Source organism: Neopsephotus bourkii, unplaced genomic scaffold, assembly GCF_033783945.1.
Source record: "Neopsephotus bourkii isolate Nb327-2 ecotype Australia unplaced genomic scaffold, CSIRO-AGI_Nbou_v1 NB_89, whole genome shotgun sequence".
NCBI lineage: Eukaryota > Metazoa > Chordata > Aves > Psittaciformes > Psittacidae > Neopsephotus > Neopsephotus bourkii.
Genome location: NW_026900606.1, coordinates 38,079 through 59,878, shown reverse-complemented (window position 1 = coordinate 59,878; position 21,800 = coordinate 38,079). Strand labels below are relative to the sequence as shown.

At 64.1% G+C, this 21,800-nt stretch overlaps 1 protein-coding gene across 1 annotated transcript; it reads left to right on the top strand.

Moving 5' to 3' along the window:
• Nucleotides 1-477: 477 nt before the first annotated feature.
• On the top strand, nt 478-20,818 carry PFAS (phosphoribosylformylglycinamidine synthase). Its single transcript, XM_061355340.1, has 28 exons — nt 478-662; nt 1,741-1,879; nt 2,370-2,475; nt 3,459-3,645; nt 4,441-4,546; nt 4,628-4,768; nt 5,487-5,611; nt 5,723-5,851; nt 6,263-6,394; nt 7,328-7,456; nt 7,554-7,627; nt 8,049-8,205; nt 8,306-8,367; nt 8,651-8,812; nt 9,849-9,962; nt 10,578-10,709; nt 10,785-11,015; nt 11,958-12,138; nt 12,240-12,323; nt 12,759-12,914; nt 13,251-13,376; nt 14,661-14,806; nt 16,411-16,621; nt 17,275-17,366; nt 17,618-17,732; nt 18,003-18,143; nt 19,344-19,496; nt 20,472-20,818. The coding sequence occupies exons 1-28, from the start codon at nt 488-490 to the stop codon at nt 20,804-20,806; spliced, it is 4,041 nt and encodes a 1,346-aa protein (XP_061211324.1). The 5' UTR covers nt 478-487; the 3' UTR covers nt 20,807-20,818.
• Nucleotides 20,819-21,800: the final 982 nt, after the last annotated feature.

Sequence of the window (21,800 nt, the reverse complement as noted above, 5' to 3'; positions counted from 1 at the left end):
ACGTGGTCAGCTCTGGCCTTGGGGGGGAGGGGGTCAACGCCCCTTCCCCCCAAGAGGCCACGCGGTTGGGTGGGGGATGGGCGGCCTCCACCCCTTCCAATGAATGGGGAAGGCGGAGGGGTCACGGGGGGTCACTGGGGGGTGACCGGAGGGGGGGAGGGGTCACGGCTCCTCCTCCTCCCCCCCCCCTCAAGCCCCGCCCTCTCCCCTCTGGTGCGGCGCGCGCGGGAGCCGCGAGGTCAGAGCCTGAGGGAGCGCCGTGAGGTAAAGGGGGGGGGGGTGTGCGTGACGTAACGTGGCGTAACGTGGCGTAACGTGGCGTAACGTACCGTAACGTACCGTAGCGTACCGTAACGTACCGTAACGTACCGTGACGTCGTGGGGGGGTTCCAAGCCCTGGGAGGGAGCGGGGACGTGTGGGACCCCCTTAATGGGGGGGGCACCCCCTTAGTGGGTTCCCATACTGAGAGTCCCATCCCCCCCCCAGATGCAGTTGCTGCGGTTCTATGTGCGGCCCGGCCCCCCCGAGAGGGTGGGGGGGTCCGAGGGGGCCCCCCCTGCGCTGGGGCTGGGGTTGGGGTCCCCCCTGAAGCTCGCCCGAGCCGTGGAGCCCTCGGTCACGAGCGTCACCTGCGAGACGTGCTACTACCTGGCCTGGAGCGGTGGGGACAATGGGGGGCAATGGGGGGCAATGGGGGGGGATTGGGGGCAATGGGGGGGGATTGGGGGCAATGGGGGGCAATGGGGGGGGATTGGGGGGTGATTGGGGGCAATGGGGGACAATGGGGGGGGATTGGGGGCAATGGGGGGGGATTGGGGGGGGATTGGGGGGTGATTGGGGGCAATGGGGGGGGATTGGGGGCAATGGGGGGATTGGGGGGATTGGGGGGTGATTGGGGGCAATGGGGGGTGATTGGGGGCAATGGGGGGGGATTGGGGGCAATGGGGGGGATTGGGAGCCATGGGGAGTGTTTCAGGTCAATGGGGGGTGTTTGGGGTCAATGGGGGGGTTTGGGGTCAAAGGGGGGTTTGGGGTCAATGGGGGGGTGTTTGGGGTCACCGGAGGGGTTTGGGGTCACCGGAAGGGTTTGGGGTCAATGGGGGGTGTTTGGGGTCAATGGGAGGTGTTTGGGGTCAATGGGGGGGGTTTGGGGTCAATGGGGGGGGTTTGGGGTCAATGGGGGGGTTTGGGGGTCACCGGAGGGGTTTGGGGTCACCGGAAGGGTTTGGGGTCAATGGGGGGGGTTTGGGGTCAATGGGGGGGGTTTTGGGCAAGGGGGGTGTTTGGGGTCAATGGAGGGGTTTGGGGTCACCGGAAGGGTTTGGGGTCAATGGGGGGTGTTTGGGGTCAATGGGGGTGTTTGGGGTCAATGGGGGGGTTTTGGGGTCAATGGGGGGGGTTTGGGGTCAATGGGGGGGGTTTGGGGTCAATGGGGGGGTGTTTGGGGTCAATGGAGGGGTTTGGGGTCACCGGAGGGTTTGGGGTCAATGGGGGGTGTTTGGGGACAATGGGGGTGTTTGGGGTCAATGGGGGGGTTATTGGGGTCAATGGGGGGGTTATTGGGGTCAATGGGGGGGTTAATGGGGTCAATGGGGGGGTTATTGGGGTCAATGGGGGGGTTATGGGGGTCAATGGGGGGGGTTTGGGGTCAATGGGGGGGGTTTGGGGTCAATGGGGGGGTTTGGGGTCAATGGGGGGGTTTGGGGTCAATGGGGGGGTCCCAGCCTCACTCCCCACAGGTGAGGCTCCCCCAGACGCGGAGCAGGGCCGGATCCTGCGCTGGATCCTGGGGTCCCCCCTGGGGGGGGAGGAGGAGGTGGCCCCCGAGAGCTTCCTGCAGCCCCACGGCCCTCACGTGCTGCTGGAGATCGGGCCCAGGTATGGAGCACCCATGGGTGCAATGGGGTGCCATGGGTGCAATGGGGTCCCATGGGTTCTATGGGGTGCCATGGGTGCTGTGGGGTGCCATGGGTGCTCTGGGATCCTATGGGTGCAATGGGGTGCCATGGGTGCAGTGGGGTGCCATGGGTGCAGTGGGGTGCCATGGGTACTCTGGGGTGCCATGGGTGCAGTGGGGTGCCATGGGTACTCTGGGGTGCCATGGGTGCAGTGGGGTGCCATGGGTACTCTGGGGTGCCATGGGTGCAATGGGGTGCCATGGGTGCAATGGGGTGCTGTGGGTACTCTGGGGTGCCATGAGTGCAGTGGGGTGCCATGGGTACTCTGGGGTGCCATGGGTACTCTGGGGTGCCATGGGTGCAATGGGGTGCCATGGGTGCAATGGGGTGCTGTGGGTACTCTGGGGTGCCATGAGTGCAGTGGGGTCCCATGGGTTCTATGGACCACCCATGGGTGCAATGGGTCCCAGGCTTGGGGTCTGCACTGCCGACTCCACCAACGCCGTGTCCCTGTGCCGGGCGGCCGGGCTGGAACCAGTGCAGAGACTGGAGCGATCCCGGAGGCTCCTGCTGCAGGTGGGGCTGGGGAGATGGGAGATGGGTATGGAGATGGAATATGGAGGTAGATATGGGTATGGGTATGGAATATGGGTACGGGAATGGGGTATGGGTATGGGATATGGGTATGGGATATGGGTATGGGATATGGGTACGGGAATGGGGTATGGGTATAGGTATGGAATATGGGTATGGGATATGGGTATGGGTATGGGATATGGGTATGGGTACGGGTATGGGTATGGGTATGGGATATGGGTATGGGTATGGGATATGGATACGGGATATGGGTACGGGAATGGGGTATGGGTATGGGTATGGGTATGGATATGGGATATGGGTATGGGTATGGGTATGGGTACGGGTATGGGTACGGAGATGGGTATGGGTATGGATACAGGTATGGTATGGAATATGGAGATGGGTATGGAGATGGGTACAGGTATGGTATGGAATATGGAGATGGATATGGAGATGGGTACAGGTATGGTATGGAATATGGAGATGGGTATGGAGATGGGTACAGGTACGGTATGGAATATGGAGATGGGTATGGGTATGGATACAGGTACGGTATGGAATATGGAGATGGGTATGGAGATGGGTACAGGTATGGTATGGAATATGGAGATGGGTATGGGTATGGGTACAGGTACGGTATGGAATATGGAGATGGGTATGGGTATGGATACAGGTATGGTATGGAATATGGAGATGGGTATGGGTATGGATACAGGTATGGTATGGAATATGGAGATGGGTATGGGTATGGATACAGGTATGGTATGGAATATGGAGATGGGTATGGAGATGGGTATGGAGATGGATACAGGTACGCTATGGAATATGGAGATGGAGATGGAGATGGATACAGGTATGGTATGGAATATGGAGACGGGTATGGAGACGGGTATGGAGATGGGTATGGAGATGGGTATGGATCCGGGTCTGGGTCTGGATGAGGGCTGGGGCCGTGCGTGACCGCTCTGTCCCTGCCCCAGTTCTCAGCCCCCCCCCCCGCGGGGGCCCTGTCCCGCCTGGGCCGGGCGCTGCGGGACCCGGTGACCGAGCAGCTCTACCCCGAGCCCCTGCGGAGCCTGGAGGCGCCGGCGCGGGCCCTGCCCGTCAGCACCATCGATGTCCTGGGCAGGGGGCAGCGGGCGCTGGAGGAGGCGGACGCGGAGCTGGGTGAGGGCATGGGGGGCAGTGGGGGCAATGGGGGCAATGGGGACATGGGGGGCAATGGGGACATGGGGGGCAATGGGGACATGGGGCTCAATGGGGACATGGGGGGCAATGGGGACATGGGGGTCAATGGGGACATGGGGTCAATGGGGACATGGGGGGCAATGGGGACATGGGGTCAATGGGGACATGGGGGTCAATGGGGACATGGGGGGCAATGGGGACATGGGGGTCAATGGGGACATGGGGGGCAATGGGGACATGGGGGGCAATGGGGGCAATGGGGGCAATGGGGACATGGGGGCAATGGGGACATGGGGGACATGGGGCCAATGGGGACATGGGGTCAATGGGGACATGGGGGGCAATGGGGACATGGGGGGCAATGGGGGACATGGGGGCAATGGGGACATGGGGGGCAATGGGGACATGGGGGGTAATGGGGACATGGGGGGCAATGGGGACATGGGGGGCAATGGGGACATGGGGGGCAATGGGGAGCATGGGGCAATGGGGATGGGGGGGGCAATGGGGAAATGGGGGGCAATGGGGACATGGAGGGTAATGGGACATGGGCTCAATGGGGACATGGGGGTCAATGGGGACATGGGGTCAATGGGGACATGGGGTCAATGGGGACATGGGGGGCAATGGGGACATGGGGTCAATGGGGACATGGGGCAGCAATGGGGCCATGTGGCTCAATGGGGCCATGGGGCTCAATGGGGCCGTGTGGCTCAATGGGGCCATGTGGCTCAATGGGGCCATGGGGCTCAACGGGGCCGCTGCTGTGGGCAGGCCTGGCCTTCGACCCTTGGGACGTGCAGTTCTACACCCGGCTCTTCCTCGCTGCCGGCCGCAACCCCACCACCGTGGAGTGCTTTGACCTGGCGCAGTCCAACAGGTGCCCCCTAACCCTGCCCCATGGAGCCCAAAGCTGGCCCTGGGGACCCCAAACCCTGACCGTGCCCCCTTGCCCCCGCAGCGAGCACAGCCGGCACTGGTTCTTCAAGGGGCGGCTGGTGGTGGACGGGCGCGCGGAGCCGCAGTCGCTCATGCAGCGCATCGCGGGCACGCAGCGCTCCAGCAACGGCAACAACGTCATCCAGTTCTGCGACAACAGCAGGTGGGGCTCCGGGGGCAGCTGTGGGGTGTCTATGGGGCTCTATGGGTCTCTATGGGGTGCCTGTGGGGTGTCTATGGGGCTCTATGGGTCTCTATGGGGTGTCTGTGGGGTGTCTATGGGGTCTATGTGGTCTATATGGGGTGTCTATGGGTCTCTATGGGGTGTCTGTGGGGTGTCTATGGGGCTCTATGGGTGTCTATGGGGTGTCTATGGGGTGTCTATGGGGTCTACGTGGTCTATATGGGGTGTCTATGGGTCTCTATGGGGTGTCTGTGGGGTCTCTATGGGGCTCTATGGGGGTCTATGGGGTGTCTATGGGTGTCTATGGGTCTCTATGCGGTCTCTATGGGGTGTCTATGGGTCTCTATGGGGTGTCTATGGGGTCTCTATGGGGTCTATGTGGTCTATATGGGGTGTCTATGGGTCTCTATAGGGTCTCTGTGGGTCTCTATGGGTCTCTATGGGGTCTCTATGGGTCTCTATGGGTCTCTATGGGTCCCTATGGGTCTCTATGGGTCTCTATGGGGTCCCTATGGGTCTCTGGGGTTCCTATGGGTCTCTATGGGTCCCTATGGGGTCCCTATGGGTCTCTATGGGTCTCTATGGGTCTCTATGGGTCCCTATGGGTCTCTATGTGTCTCTATGGGTCCCTATGGGTCTCTATGGGTCCCTATGGGTCTCTATGGGTCTCTATGGGTTATCGCTCTCTGCCCCCCAGCGCCATCCGTGGGGCCGCGGTCTCCTCGCTGTGGCCGCAGGACCCGGCCGGACCCAGCCCCTACGAGCGGAGAACCTCGATCCGTCACGTGACCTTCACCGCCGAGACCCACAACTTCCCCACGGGTCAGCGGGGGGGGGCGTGGCCTCGGGGGAGGGGGCGTGGCCTCGGCTGTATGAATGGGCGGGGGGGGGCTTCCCGTGACCCCGCCCCTCACGCCTGGCCCCGCCCCGCAGCTGTGGCCCCGTTCAGTGGCGCCACCACCGGGACCGGCGGCCGCATCCGGGACGTGCAGAGCACCGGGCGCGGGGCCCACGTGATCGCCGGCACCGCCGGGTACAGCTTCGGGAACCTCCTGCTGCCCGGTGAGCGCCGCACGGACACCATAGGGACACCAGTATAGACATAGAGATACACCAGTATGGACATACGGTACACCAGTATGGATATAGGGTACACCAGTATGGATATAGGGTACACCACTATGGATATAGAGTACACCAGTATGGACACAGGGATACACCCCAGTAAGGACATAGGGACCCCCAGTACAGTCACAGGCACCCTGATACAGGCACAAGCACCCCAGGCCCCCAAAACCACCCCTGGGTCCCCAAATCCAGCTCCAGGCCCCCCAAAACCCCCCCCGAGCTCCAAAAGCAGCTTCAGAGACACCAGGAACCGGTCTGGGACCCCCAGACCCCCCTGGAATCCCACAAGAGCCCCCCCTTTGTACCCCCCCTTTGTACCCCCCCCTTTGAACCCCCCCATTGCAGGCTATGAGCTGCCCTGGGAGGACCCGGCCCTGCCGTACCCCACGGCCTTCGCCCGGCCCCTGGAGGTGGCCATCGGGGCCAGCGATGGGGCCAGTGACTACGGGAACAAGTTCGGGGAGCCTGTGCTGGCCGGTGAGTGGGGACCCCCCCCATAGAGACCCCCCCCGGTGCTGGCCGGTGAGTGGGGACCCCCCACATAGACACCTCCCCAGTGCTGGCCGGTGAGTGGGGACCCCCCCCATAGAGACCCCCCCTGGTGCTGGCCGGTGAGTGGGGACCCCCCCATAGAGACCCCCCTGGTGCTGGCCGGTGAGTGGGGACCCCCCCATAGAGACCCCCCCGGTGCTGGCCGGTGAGTGGGGACCCCCCCCATAGAGCCCCCCGGTGCTGGCCGGTGAGTGGGGACCCCCCCCATAGAGACCCCCCCCGGTGCTGGCCGGTGAGTGGGGACCCCCTCCATAGAGCCCCCCGGTGCTGGCCGGTGAGTGGGGACCCCCCCATAGAGACCCCCCCGGTGCTGGCCGGTGAGTGGGGACCCCCCCATAGAGACCCCCCCCGGTGCTGGCCGGTGAGTGGGGACCCCCCCCATAGAGACCCCCCCGGTGCTGGCCGGTGAGTGGGGACCCCCCCATAGAGACCCCCCCCGGTGCTGGCCGGTGAGTGGGGACCCCCCCCATAGAGACCCCCCCTGGTGCTGGCCGGTGAGTGGGGACCCCCCCCATAGAGACCCCCCCCCGGTGCTGGCCGGTGAGTGGGGACCCCCCCCATAGAGACCCCCCGTGTGGGGTGGTGGGGCCCCCCCCATAGAGACCCCCCCGGTGCTGGCCGGTGAGTGGGGACCCCCCCCATGAGACCCCCCCGGTGTGGGGTGTGGCCCCCCCCATAGAGACCCCCCCGGTGCTGGCCGGTGAGTGGGGACCCCCCCCATAGAGACCCCCGGTGCTGGCCGGTGAGTGGGGACCCCCTCCATAGAGACCCCCCCTGGTGCTGGGTGCTGAGTGGGGACCCCCCCATAGAGACCCCCCCCCCATTGGGGTGATGCTGAGGACGGGGGGGGTCCCCCAGGTTTTGCCCGCTCCTTCGGGCTGGTGCTGCCGGGGGGGCAGCGGCGCGAGTGGATCAAGCCCATCATGTTCAGCGGTGGCATCGGGGCCATTGAGGACCAGCACGTGCGCAAGGAGCCCCCCGAACCCGGTGAGACCCCAGGGGACCCCCCCGTACCCCCAGACCCTATTGGGTGGGGGGTTGGGGGTCTCACCCCTCTGTGTCCATCCCCCCCAACCCCCCACAGGGATGCTGGTGGTGAAAGTGGGAGGCCCCGTTTACCGCATTGGTGTTGGGGGGGGCGCAGCCTCCTCTATTCAGGTAATGGGGGGGTCCCTATGGGTGGATTGGGGGGGTCCCTATGGGTGGGTTGGGGGGTCCCTGTGGGTGGGATGGGGGGGGTCCCCGTGCGTGGGTTGGGGGGGTCCTTATGGGTGGGTTGGGGGGTCCCTGTGCGTGGGTTGGGGGGGTCCCTGTGGGTGGGTTGGGGGGGTCCTTAGGGGTGGGTTGGGGGGGTCCCTGTGGGTGGGTTGGGGGGGTCCCTGTTGGTGGGTTAGGGGGGTCCCTATGGGTGGGATGGGGGGGGTCCCTGTGGGTGGGTTAGGGGGGTCCCTATGGGTGGGATGGGGGGGTCCCTGTGGGTGGGTTAGGGGGGTCCCTGTGGCTGGGTTAGGGGGGTCCCCGTGGGTGGTTTGGGGGTGTCTCTGGGGGGTGACCCATCGTCCCCATTGCGCCCCCCCAGGTGCAGGGGGACAATTCGGAGGAGAGGGACGCAAGCGCGGTGCAAAGGGGGGACCCCGAGATGGAGCAGAAACTGAACCGGGTGCTGCGGGGGTGCATCGAGAGCGGGGCGGGGAACCCCATCTGCAGCATCCACGACCAGGGCGCCGGTGGCAACGGTACCGGGATGGGGGGGGTAGGGGGGTACCGGGGGGGGATAGGGGGGAGTGGGGGTGGGGAGCAGGGAATGAGGGGGGGTCCCCATCACCGCTGCCCCAGGGAACGTCCTCAAGGAGATCAGCGACCCCGCGGGAGCCGTCATCTACGCCAGCCGCTTCGAGGTACCAACAGCCCCATAGCGCCCCATAGACCCCCATAGCCCCCATAGCACCCCCATACCACCCCCATAGCCCCCCCATAGACCCCCATAGCCCCTCCATAGACCCCCATAGCCCCTCCATAGACCCCCATAGCCCCCCATAGCCCCCCATAGCACCCCCATAGCCCCCATAGCCCCCCATAGCCCCCCCATAGCCCCGCCATAGCCCCCGTAACACCTGCATAGCCCCCCCATAGCCCCCCATAGCCCCCCATCCCCTGCCCTAACCCCCTGGGGTGCCGCAGCGGGGGGACCCCACTCTGAGCGTGCTGGAGCTGTGGGGGGCCGAGTACCAGGAGTCCAACGCGGTGCTGGTGCGGGAGCGGGGCCTGGAGCTGCTGCGGAGCCTGGCCCAGAGGGAGCGGTGCCCGCTCTGTGTGGTGGGGAGCATCACCGGGGATGGGAAGGTGAGGAGTGGGCTCTGGGAGAGGGCCATGCTAGGGGGTAGGGGGTGTATGGGGTCTATGGGGTATGGGATATGGGGTAGGGGGTGTATGGGGTCTATGGGATGTATGGGGTATGGGGTAGGGGGTGTATGGGGTCTATGGGGTATGGTATGGGGTAGGGTTATGGGGTATGGGGTATGGGTATGGGGTAGGGGTGTATGGGGTTATGGGATGTATGGGGTATGGGGTATGGGGTGTATGGGGTGTATGGGGGTATGGGATGTATGGGGTATGGGGTATGGGGTGTATGGGGTGTATGGGATGTATGGGGTATGGGGTATGGGGTGTATGGGGTGTATGGGATGTATGGGGTATGGGGTAGGGGGTGTATGGGGTCTATGGGATGTATGGGGTATGGGGTAGGGGGTGTATGGGGTCTATGGGGTGTATGGGGTATGGGGTAGGGGGTGTATGGGGTCTATGGGGTGTATGGGGTATGGGGTAGGGGGTGTATGGGGTGTATGGGATGTATGGGGTATGGGATATGGGGTAGGGGGTGTATGGGGTCTATGGGATGTATGGGGTATGGGGTAGGGGGTGTATGGGGTCTATGGGGAAATGGGGTATGGGATATGGGGTAGGGGGTATGGGGAAATGGGGTATGCGATATGGGATATGGGGTAAGGGGTATGGGATGTGGGATATGGGATGTATGGTATGTATAGTGTATGGGATATGGGGTAGGGGATATGGGATATGGGGTATGGGATATGGGGTGTGCGATATGGGGTATGGGATATGGGATATAAGGATATGGGATATGGGACAGGGGGTATGGGATAAGGGGGTATGGGATATAGGATACAGGGTATGGGGTATGGGATATGTGATATAGGATATGGGATATGGGATAGGGGGTATGGGATAAGGGGGTATGGGGTATGGGATATAGGATACAGGGTACGGGATATGGGGTATGGGATATGGGGTGTGGGATATGGGGTATGGGGTATGGGGTATGGTGATCCCAGCCCCATGGAGCCCTGGCCCCCACCAGATTGTACTTGTTGATGACCTGGAGGCACCAGTGCCCGAGGGGGGCTCCCATAAGGGGCTCCCCACCCCCGTGAACCTGGAGCTGGAGTGGGTGCTGGGCAAGATGCCACAAAAGGTGAGGGGACACAGGGGAAGATGGGGGACCCATTGTGGGTACCCCATGGGCTGGCACCTTGGGGACACCCTTGTGGTGGTAGGGATCTGCCATTGGGAATGGGGGCACCCAATGGGGATGGGGATCAAGATGCTGATGGGGACACCCAAAGGGGATGAGGTCACCATGGTAACAGGGACACCCAATGGGGATGAGGTCACCATGGTAGCAGAGACACCCAATGGGGGTGGGGATGAGATCACCATGGTAGCAGAGACACCCAATGGGGATGGGGATGCTGTCACCATGGTAACAGGGACACCCAATGGGGATGGGGATGCGGTCACCATGGTAACAGGGACACCCAATGGGGATGGGGATGCGGTCACCATGGTAACAGGGACGCCCAATGGGGACGGGGATGCGATCACCATGGTAGCAGAGACACCCAATGGGGATGGGGATGCTGTCACCATGGTAACAGGGACACCCAATGGGGATGGGGATGCTGTCACCATGGTAACAGGGACACCCAATGGGGATGGGGATGCGGTCACCATGGTAACAGGGACACCCAATGGGGATGGGGATGCGGTCACCATGGTAACAGGGACACCCAATGGGCCCCCCCCGCAGGAGTTCGTGCTGCAGCGGCTGCGCCCCCCCCTGCGCCCGCTGGCGCTGCCGCCGGCGCTGTCGGTGCTGGAGGCGCTGGAGCGGGTGCTGCGGCTGCCGGCGGTGGCCAGCAAGCGCTACCTCACCAACAAGGTACCGCAGCCGCGTCCCCGTGCCCCCCGTGCCCCCGCCCGGCGCCGGCCGTGCCCCAACCGCTGCGTGCCGCAGGTGGACCGCTCGGTGACGGGGCTGGTGGCGCAGCAGCAGTGCGTGGGGCCCCTGCACACGCCCTTGGCCGACGTGGCCGTGGTGGCCCTGTCCCACTTCGACACCGTGGGCGCCGCCACGGCGCTGGGGGAGCAGCCAATCAAGGGGCTGCTGGATCCGGCCGCCGGAGCCCGCCTGGCGCTGGCCGAGGCCCTCACCAACCTCGTGTTTGCCCGCGTCACCGACCTGCGCGTGAGTGCGGGGCCATGGGGGGCACCGCCACCGCCGCCGCCCCCTGGCCAATGGGGGCACCGCCACCGCCACCGCCCCCTGGCCAATAGGGGCACCGCCACCGCCACCGCCCCCTGGCCAATAGGGGCACCGGCACCGCCCCCTGGCCAATAGGGGCACCGCCACCGCCCCCTGGCCAATGGGGGCACCGCCACCGCCCCCTGGCCAATAGGGGCACCGCCACCGCCACCGCCCCCTGGCCAATGGGGGCACCGCCACCGCCCCCTGGCCAATAGGGGCACCGCCACCGCCACCGCCCCCTGGCCAATGGGGGCACCGCCGTGGCCGGGACCCGGGTAGGGCCTGGGAGGCTCCTTGGGGGCACCGCAGCCGCATCCCTGTTGGACAGCACCGGTGCTCTGGGCACCATTGGCCATTGAGGTTGATGGCGGGGGGCGATGGGGGCTGATGGGGGACACATCCCCATTGACCCCGTTGTCCCCATTGACCCCGTTGTCCCCATTGACCCTGTTGTCCCCATTGACCCTATTGTCCCCATTGACCCCGTTGTCCCCATTGACCCCGTTGTCCTCGTTGTCCCCATTGACCCCATTGTCCCCATTCTCCCCATTGACCCCATTGTCCCCGTTGTCCCCGTTGTCCTCGTTGTCCCCATTGACCCCATTGACCCCATTGTCCCCATTCTCCCCATTGACCCCATTGTCCCCGTTGTCCCCGTTGTCCTCGTTGTCCCCATTGACCCCATTGACCCCGTTGTCCTCGTTGTCCCCATTGTCCCCACTGACCCCATTGACCCTGTTCTCCCCGTTGTCCCCATTGTCCCCATTGACCCCATTGTCCCCATTGTCCCCATTGACCCCATTGTCCTCGTTGTCCCCACTGACCCCATTGACCCCATTGTCCCCACTGACCCCATTGACCCCCTGTCCCTGTTGTCCCCAGGATGTGAAGTGCTCGGGGAACTGGATGTGGGGCTCCAAGACGGGCGCTGAGGGGGGGGCACTGGTGGCCGCCTGCGAGGGGCTGGTGGGGCTCCTGCACCAGCTGGGGGTGGCCGTGGACGGGGGCAAGGACTCCCTGAGCATGGCGGCGCGCGTGGGCACCGACACCGTCCTGGCGCCGGGTGAGCCTGGGGGGCGTGGCCATGGGGAGAGACCTGGGGGTGCCCCTGCCCCCATGGGGGTGCACCCATGGGTGACCCCCCCCGGCCTCCGCCCCCCACAGGCACCCTGGTGGTCTCAGCCTACGCCGTGTGTCCGGACATCACGGCCACCGTCACCCCCGACCTCAAGTGTCCCCAAGGCAAAGGTGGGGACAAGGGGGGCGCCCTATGGGTGCAGGGGGTCCCTATGGGTGCTATGGGGGTCCCTATGGGTGCTATGGGGGTCCCTATGGGTGCTATGGGGTCCCTATGGGTGCTATGGGTCCCCATGGGTGCTCTGGGTCCCTATGGGTGCTATGGGGTCTCCATGGGTGCTATGGGGTCCCCATGGGTGCTATGGGTCCCCATTGGTGCTATGGGTCCCTATGGGTGCTATGGGGTCTCCATGGGTGCTATGGGGTCCCCATGGGTGCTATGGGTCCCCATGGGTGCTATGGTGTCCCTATGGGTGCTATGGGTCCCTATGGGTGCTATGGGGTCTCCATGGGTGCTGTGGGTCCCCATGGGTGCTATGGGTTCCTATGGGTGCTATGGGGTCCCTATGGGTCCCTATGGGTGCAGTGACCCGGTGCCGCCTGCAGGGGCGCTGCTGTGGGTGCCGCTGTCCCCAGGCCGGCACCGCCTGGGGGGCACTGCCCTGGCTCAGGTCTTCTCCCAGCTCGGGGACGCCTGCCCCGACCTCGAGGACCCCAAGAGCCTCGAGGGGGCCTTCAGGGTCACCCAGAGCCTGCTCCAAGGTGGGTGCGGGGGGTCTGAGGGGGATGGGGGGAACTGGGTTCATCTGGGCTGCTATGGGGTGCCGTGGGGTGCCATGGGTGCCATGGGGTGCTATGGGGTACTATGGGCTCCATGGGGTGCTATGGGGTTCCATGGGGTGCTATGGGGTGCTGTGTGGTGCTCTGGGGTGCCATGGGGGCTCTGTGTGGTGCTCTGGGGTGCCATGGGGTGCTCTGGGGTGCTCTGGGGTGCCATGGGGTGCACTGGGGTGCTCTGGGGTGCCATGGGGTGCACTGGGGTGCCATGGGGTGCTCTGGGGTGCTATGGGGGCTCTGTGTGGTGCCGGTGTGGGGCAGAGCGGGCGCTGAGCGCAGGCCACGACGTGAGCGATGGGGGGCTCCTCCCCTGCCTGCTCGAGATGGGGTTCGCCGGGAACTGCGGCCTCCAGGTGGAGCTGAGCAGCGGGGACCCGGGAGCCCCCCGTGAGTGCTGGGGCCTTCGGGGCCCTGCAGCCCCCAGCCCAGACCCACAGCCCAGACCCATGCCCCGTACCCATACCCCATCCCGTACCCCCTAACCCGTACCCATACCCTACACCCATACCCGTACCCCATCCCGTACCCCCTAACCCGTACCCATACCCTACACCCATACCCGTACCCCATCCCGTACCCCCTAACCCATACCCTACACCCGTACCCATACCCCATCCCGTACCCCCTAACCCGTACCCATACCCTACACCCATACCCGTACCCCATCCCGTACCCCCTAACCCATACCCTACACCCATACCCGTACCCCATCCCGTACCCCCTAACCCGTACCCATACCCTACACCCATACCCGTACCCCATCCCGTACCCCCTAACCCGTACCCATACCCTACACCCATACCCGTACCCCATCCCGTACCCCCTAACCCCTACCCATACCCTACACCCATACCCGTACCCCATCCCGTACCCCCTAACCCGTACCCATACCCTACACCCATACCCGTACCCCATCCCGTACCCCCTAACCCCTACCCATACCCTACACCCATACCCGTACCCCATCCCGTACCCCCTAACCCGTACCCATACCCTACACCCATACCCGTACCCCATCCCGTACCCCCTAACCCGTACCCATACCCTACACCCATACCCGTACCCCATCCCGTACCCCCTAACCCGTACCCATACCCTACACCCATACCCGTACCCCATCCCGTACCCCCTAACCCGTACCCATACCCTACACCCATACCCGTACCCCATCCCGTACCCCCTAACCCGTACCCATACCCTACACCCATACCCGTACCCCATCCCGTACCCCCTAACCCGTACCCATACCCTACACCCATACCCGTACCCCATCCCGTACCCCCTAACCCGTACCCATACCCTACACCCATACCCGTACCCCATCCCGTACCCCCTAACCCGTACCCATACCCTACACCCATACCCGTACCCCATCCCGTACCCCCTAACCCGTACCCATACCCTACACCCATACCCGTACCCCATCCCGTACCCCCTAACCCGTACCCATACCCTACACCCATACCCGTACCCCATCCCGTACCCCCTAACCCGTACCCATACCCTACACCCATACCCGTACCCCATCCCGTACCCCCTAACCCGTACCCATACCCTACACCCATACCCGTACCCCATCCCGTACCCCCTAACCCGTACCCATACCCTACACCCGTACCCGTACCCCATCCCGTACCCCCTAACCCGTACCCACCCCCGTGCCCCCCCCAGCTCTGGCCGTGCTCTTCGCGGAGGAGCCGGGGCTGGTGCTGGAGGTCCCGGTGGGCTCCGTGCCCCGGATCTGCCGCCGATACCGGGAGCAGGGCCTGAGCTGCGTCCCCATCGGGCACAGCGGCCCCTACGGCCCCGATGCCGAGGTGAGGGGGGGCTGCAGGGGGGGCTGGGAGAGTCACGGACTGCGGTGCCCGCATCCCATGTCCCACATCCCATACATCCCACATCCCATACATCCCACGTCCCATACATCCCACATCCCATGTCCCACGTCCCATCCATCCCATATCCCATACATCTCATGTCCCATACATCCCACATCCCATGTCCCACATCCCATACATCCCATATCCCATACATCTCATGTCCCATACATCCCACATCCCATACATCCCACATCCCATACATCCCATGTCCCATCCATCCCATGATGTCCCATCCATCCCATGTCCCATCCATCCCATGATGTCCCATCCATCCCATGATGTCCCATCCATCCCAGTCCATCCCACATCCCATGTCCACGTCCCATCCATCCCATGTCCCATCCATCCCATGTCCCATCCATCCCATGTCCCATCCATCCCATGATGTCCCACCCATCCCATGATGTCCCATCCATCCCATGTCCCATCCATCCCATGTCCCATCCATCCCATGATGTCCCATCCATCCCATGATGTCCCATCCATCCCATGATGTCCCATCCATCCCATGATGTCCCATCCATCCCATGATGTCCCATCCATCCCATGTCCCATCCATCCCATGTCCCATCCATCCCATGATGTCCCATCCATCCCATGTCCCATCCATCCCATGATGTCCCACCCATCCCATGATGTCCCATCCATCCCATGATGTCCCATCCATCCCATGATGTCCCATCCATCCCATGATGTCCCACCCATCCCATGATGTCCCATCCATCCCATGATGTCCCATCCATCCCATGATGTCCCACCCATCCCATGATGTCCCATCCATCCCATGATGTCCCACCCATCCCATGATGTCCCATCCATCCCATGATGTCCCATCCATCCCATGTCCCATCCATCCCATGTCCCATCCATCCCATGATGTCCCATCCATCCCATGTCCCATCCATCCCATGATGTCCCACCCATCCCATGATGTCCCACCCATCCCATGATGTCCCATCCATCCCATGATGTCCCATCCATCCCATGATGTCCCATCCATCCCATGATGTCCCACCCATCCCATGATGTCCCACCCATCCCATGATGTCCCATCCATCCCATGTCCCATCCATCCCATGTCCCATCCATCCCATGATGTCCCATCCATCCCATGTCCCATCCATCCCATGATGTCCCATCCATCCCATGATGTCCCATCCATCCCATGTCCCATCCATCCCATGTCCCATCCATGCCATGTCCCATCCATCCCATGTCCCACCCATCCCATGATGTCCCACCCATCCCATGATGTCCCATCCATCCCATGATGTCCCATCCATCCCATGTCCCACCCATCCCATGATGTCCCATCCATCCCATGATGTCCCATCCATCCCATGATGTCCCATCCATCCCATGATGTCCCATCCATCCCATGTCCCATCCATCCCATGATGTCCCATCCATCCCATGTCCCATCCATCCCATGTCCCACCCATCCCATCCATCCTGTGCCCACCTCCAGGCCTGGGAGCTGGTGCCTGTTCCTGTGCCCCCCCATCCCCACGCGCTCCCCGTCCCCGTCCCTGTCCCCCCAGGTGCGGGTGCAGGTGAGGGGCTCGGAGGTGCTGCGGGCTCCCGTGGGCTCCCTGCGGGCGCTCTGGGACCGCACCAGTTTCCGCCTGGAGCGGGAGCAGGCGGCGCCCGCGTGCGTGGAGCAGGAGGAGGCCGAGACCCCGCAGCGCCAGGGGCCCCGCTACAGCCTCAGCTTCGACCCGGGCCAGGAGCCCCCCCTGCTGCGGAACATGGGTGAGCCCATGGGGATGGGGGGGGTCTGTGGGGGTGTCCATAAGGGATCTATGGGGGTGTCTATGGGGGTCTATGGGGGATCTATGGGGGGGTCTATGGGGGTGTCTATGGGGCTGTCTATAGGGGATCTGTGGGGGATCTATGGGGGTGTCTATAGGGGATCTATGGGGGTGTTCATAGGGGATCTATGGGGATGTCTATGGGGGATCTATGTGGGCTATGGTGGATCTATGGGGGGGCTATGGAGGGGTCTATGGGGGATATGGGACCTATGGGGAATATGGGGGAATGGGGGATATGGGGGTTATGGGGACAGGAGGGATATGGGGTCATGGGGGCTATGGGGGATATGTGGGCTATGGGGACAAGACGGATATGGGGTCATGGGGGGTATGGGGGCATGGGGGGTATGGGGGCTATGGGGGATATGGGGATATGGGGGCATGGGGGATATGGGGGTATGGGGGTTATGAGGGCATGGGGGGCTATGGGAGCAGTTGGGGTCTACAGGGGCATGGGGTCTATGGGACCATGGGGGTCTATGGGGTCATGGGGCTGTCTATGGGCTTCTTTGTGCCTGTGTGACTCTATGGGGCTCTATGGGATCCTATGGGGCTCTATGGGCTGCTGTGGGGTGACACCGCTGCCCCCAGAGCTGCCGGGGCCCCGCGTGGCCGTGCTGCGGGAGGAGGGCAGCAACGGGGACCGGGAGATGGCAGCGGCGTTCCTGATGGCGGGGTTCCAGGTGAGCATCCCGGGGGGGCCCTATTGGGGGGGGCCCTAATGGGGTGCCCCATGTCCGGATGCCCCCCATTGCGGGGGGGTCCCTATTGGGGTGCCCCATGTCCGGGTGCCCCCCAATGGAGGGGGCCCCTATTGGGGTGCCCCATGTCTGGGTGTCCCCCATTGCGAGGGGGGGTCCCTAATGGGGTGGCCATGTCCGGGTACCCCCATTCCAGGGCGGGGTCCCTATTGGGTGTCCGTTTCCCCCCCCAGGTTTGGGATGTGACCACCCAGGACCTGTGCTCGGGCTCGGCCACGCTCGATGGCTTCCGGGGCCTCGTGTTCGTGGGGGGGTTCAGCTACGGCGATGTCCTGGGCTCGGCCAAGGGTGAGGACCCCCCCCCCGGGTCACCCCATTGCTGTCAATGGGGGGGCGCAGCCATGGGTCCCCACCCCCGGGACACCCCATTGCTGTCAATGGGGGGGGGGGCAACCATGGGTCCCCACCACCGGGACACCCCATTGCTGTCAATGGGGGGGGCAGCCATGGTCCCCCCCGCAGGACACCCCATTGCTGTCAATGGGGGGGTCCGTGTGTCCCTCGATGGGGCGCGGGTGCCCCATGGGGGTCCCTGAGCCGCCCCCGTTGCCCCCCCAGGCTGGGCGGCTGCGGTGCGGTTCCACCCGCGGGCACGGGGGGCGCTGGAGCGGTTCCGGCAGCGTCCGGACACCTTCAGCCTGGGCGTCTGCAACGGCTGCCAACTGCTGGCGCTGCTGGGCTGGATCGGGCCCCAGCAAGGTGCGGGGCTGGGGGGGGTCCCTGGGGCGGGGTATCCCATGTATGGGGGGGGTATCCCATGTATGGGGGGGGGTATCCCATGTATGGGGGGGGTATCCCATGTATGGGGGGGGTATCCCATGTATGGGGGGGTATCCCATGTATGGGGGGGGTATCCCATGTATGGGGGGGGTATCCCATGTATGGGGGGGTTCTGGGTCGGGGTATCCCATGTATGGGGGTTCTGGGTCGGGGTATCCCATGCATGGGGGTTCTGGGTCGGGGTATCCCATGTATGGGGGGTTCTGGGTCGGGGTATCCCATGTATGGGGGGGGTATCCCATGTATGGGTCGGGGTATCCCATGTATGGGGCGGGGTATCCCATGTATGGGGGGGGGTATCTCATGTATGGGGGGTTCTGGGTCGGGGTATCCCATGTATGGGGGTTCTGGGTTGGGGTATCCCATGTATGGGGGGTTCTGGGTCGGGGTATCCCATGCATGGGGGGGTTCTGGGTTGGGGTATCCCATGTATGGGGGGGTTCTGGTCGGGGTATCCCATGTATGGGGGGGTTCTGGGTCGGGGTATCCCATGCATGGGGGTTCTGGGTCGGGGTATCCCATGTATGGGGGGGTTCTGGGTCGGGGTATCCCATGTATGGGGGGGTTCTGGGTCGGGGTATCCCATGCATGGGGGTGGGGGGGGTATCCCATGTATGGGGGGGTTCTGGGTCGGGGTATCCCATGCATGGGGGTTCTGGGTCGGGGTATCCCATGCATGGGGGTTCTGGGTCGGGGTATCCCATGTATGGGGGGTTCTGGGTCGGGGTATCCCATGTATGGGGGGGTTCTGGGTCGGGGTATCCCATGCATGGGGGTTCTGGGTCGGGGTATCCCATGTATGGGGGGGTTCTGGGTCGGGGTATCCCATGTATGGGGGGGTTCTGGGTCGGGGTATCCCATGCATGGGGGTGGGGGGGGTATCCCATGTATGGGGGGGTTCTGGGTCGGGTATCATGCATGGGGGTTCTGGGTCGGGGTATCCCATGCATGGGGGTTCTGGGTCGGGGTATCCCATGTATGGGGGGTGCGGGGGGGGGTATCCCATGTATGGGGGGTGCGGGGGGGGGTATCCCATGTATGCGGGGTGGGGGGGGTATCCCATGTATGGGGCGTGGGGGGGGGGGGGTTATCCGTGCGGTGACGTCACGCTTCATGCAGAGGCGGGGGCGCCCCCTGCTGTCGCGCTCTGTCCCAACCTGTCGCGACGCTTCGAGTCGCGGTTCGTGACGGTGCGGGTGGAGCCGGGGCCGGCGCTGATGCTGCGTGGGATGGAGGGGTCCTGCCTCGGCGTCTGGGTGGCGCATGGGGAAGGTGCGTTCGGGAGTACTGGGAGGCACTGGGAGGTACTGGGAGGCACTGGGAGGATGCTGGGAGGCACTGGGTGGGTACTGGGAGGCACTTAGCAGTTACTGGGAGGCACTGGGAGGATAATGGGAGGCACTTAGCAGTTACTGGGAGGCACTGGGAGGATAATGGGAGGCACTTAGCAGTTACTGGGAGGCACTGGGAGGCCCTGGGCAGTTACTGGGAGGCCCTGGGTGGTTACTGGGAGGTGCTGGGCGGTTACTGGGAGGAAGGCACTGGGCGGCTACTGGGAGGGATGCGCTGGGCAGTTACTGGGAGGGATGCGCTGGGCGGTTACTGGGAGGCACTGGGCGGTCTCTGGGAGGGATGCGCTGGGCGGTTACTGGGAGGGAGGCACTGGGCGGTTACTGGGAGGCCCTGGGCGGTCACTGGGAGGGATGCGCTGGGCGGTCCCTGGAAGGCACTGGGCGGTTACTGGGATGCACTGGGCGGTTACTGGCAGGGAGGCACTGGGCAGTTACTGGGATGCACTGGGCGGTTACTGGGAGGGAGGCACTGCACGGTCACTGGGAGGGATGCTCTGTGCTGTCCCTGGAAGGCACTGGGCGGTTACGGGGATGCACTGGGTGGTTACTGGGAGGAAGGCACTGGGCGGTTACTGGGCGGTTACCGGGAGGGATGCTCTGCGCTGTCCCTCGAAGGCACTGGGCATTCACTGGGAGGGATGCGCTGGGCGGTTACTGGGAGGGATGCTCTGCGCTGTCCCTGGAAGGCACTGGGCGGTTACTGGGAGGGAGGCACTGGGCGGTTACTGGGTGGTCACTGGGAGGGATACGCTGTGCGGTCCCTGGAAGGCACTGGGCGGTTACTGGGAGGGAGGCACTGGGCAGTTACTGGGAGGCCCTGGGCGGTCACTGGGAGGGATGCTCTGCGCTGTCCCTGGCCGCCGCCGCTCTCGGTGCTCAGTGCTGCCCCCCGCAGGCCGGTTCCAGTTCCGCGCTCCGGGGGCGCTGGAGGCCGCGCTGGGCTCGGGGCTGGTGCCACTGCGCTACGTGGACGATGGGGGGCGCCCCACGAGCCGCTACCCCCTGAACCCCAATGGGTCCGGGGGCGCCGTGGCCGCGCTCTGCTCCCCCTGCGGCCGCCACCTGGGGCTGATGCCGCACCCGGAGCGTGGGGTCCGCGCCTGGCAGTGGCCCTGGTGGCCCCCGGCGTGGGGCAGCCCCACGGCTGCTGTGGGGCAGGAGGCCCCCTGGATCCGCATGTTCCAGAACGCCTGCGAGTGGTGCCTGCGCTGGCCCCACGGCGAGCAGTGAGAGAGCCCGTGCCCCATAGAGAGATACGCACAGACGGACCTGCCCCATGGCAATGGGAGTGACCCCATCTCCCCCTCAACCAACCAGAAGCAGAGATGTTGAGGGGGCGGGGCCTATAATAATGCTCTGGATGCAGCCAAGTTGGAGACTGAGGAATCAATGGGCAGCAAGGGTGGGTTGGGTGCATGTGGGACCCCTTCCTCCCCCCCCAGCCCCAAATCCCATTAGAATGAGCCCAAAAGATGTCAGGGGTGTTTCTGTGGGTCCCTATAGGGCTTTGTGGGTCCCTATGGGGCTTTATGGGTCCCTATGGGGCACTCAGCTGTCAGTGGCTGCTGTCACAGCCATCACTTTCCCCACCAGCACCACTGGGAGCGCTCGGAGCTGCGGCCCCACAGCAGGGTCTGGCCTGGGAGGGCACTGAGGGCAATGGGGGGGGTTTAAAGGGGACCAGGAGGCAATGGAAGGCAACGGGGGGATAATAGGAAGTTAATAGAGGGTAATGAGGGTTAATAGGGAGCTAATAGAGGGTAATGGGGGGTAATAGGGAGTTAATAGAGGGTAATGGGGGGTAATAGGGAGTTAATAGAGGGTAATGGGGGGCTAATCTAGTCCAACCCTGGCAGAGCTAGGCGCATCTAACCCAGGCTAGGGTAATCTAACCCAGTCTCAGAAAGAATAATCAAACCCTGTCCGGGCAAGGCTAATCTGACCCGGGCTAATCTGAGCCAGGCTAATCTGACCCGGGCTAATCTGACCCGGGCTAATCTGACCCGGGCTAATCTGACCCGGGATAATCTGACCCGGGCTAATCTGACCCGGGCTAATCTGACCCGGGATAATCTGACCCGGGATAATCTGACCCGGGCTAATCTGACCCGGGCTAATCTGACCCGGGATAATCTGACCCGGGATAATCTGACCCGGGATAATCTGAGCCAGCAGGTGGCCGCGCCCGCGCATGCGCAGTAGGTTCCGCGCTGGTGGGTGGGGG

Coding starts and splice junctions, on each gene's coding strand:
- PFAS (XM_061355340.1), top strand. CDS start 488: ATGCAGTTGCTGCGGTTCTATGTGCGGCCCGGCCCCCCCGAGAGGGTG. Junction 5,852..6,262: donor CGGGAACCTCCTGCTGCCCG/GTGAGCGCCGCA, acceptor CCCCCATTGCAG/GCTATGAGCTGCCCTGGGAG. Junction 8,368..8,650: donor TCTACGCCAGCCGCTTCGAG/GTACCAACAGCC, acceptor GGGGTGCCGCAG/CGGGGGGACCCCACTCTGAG.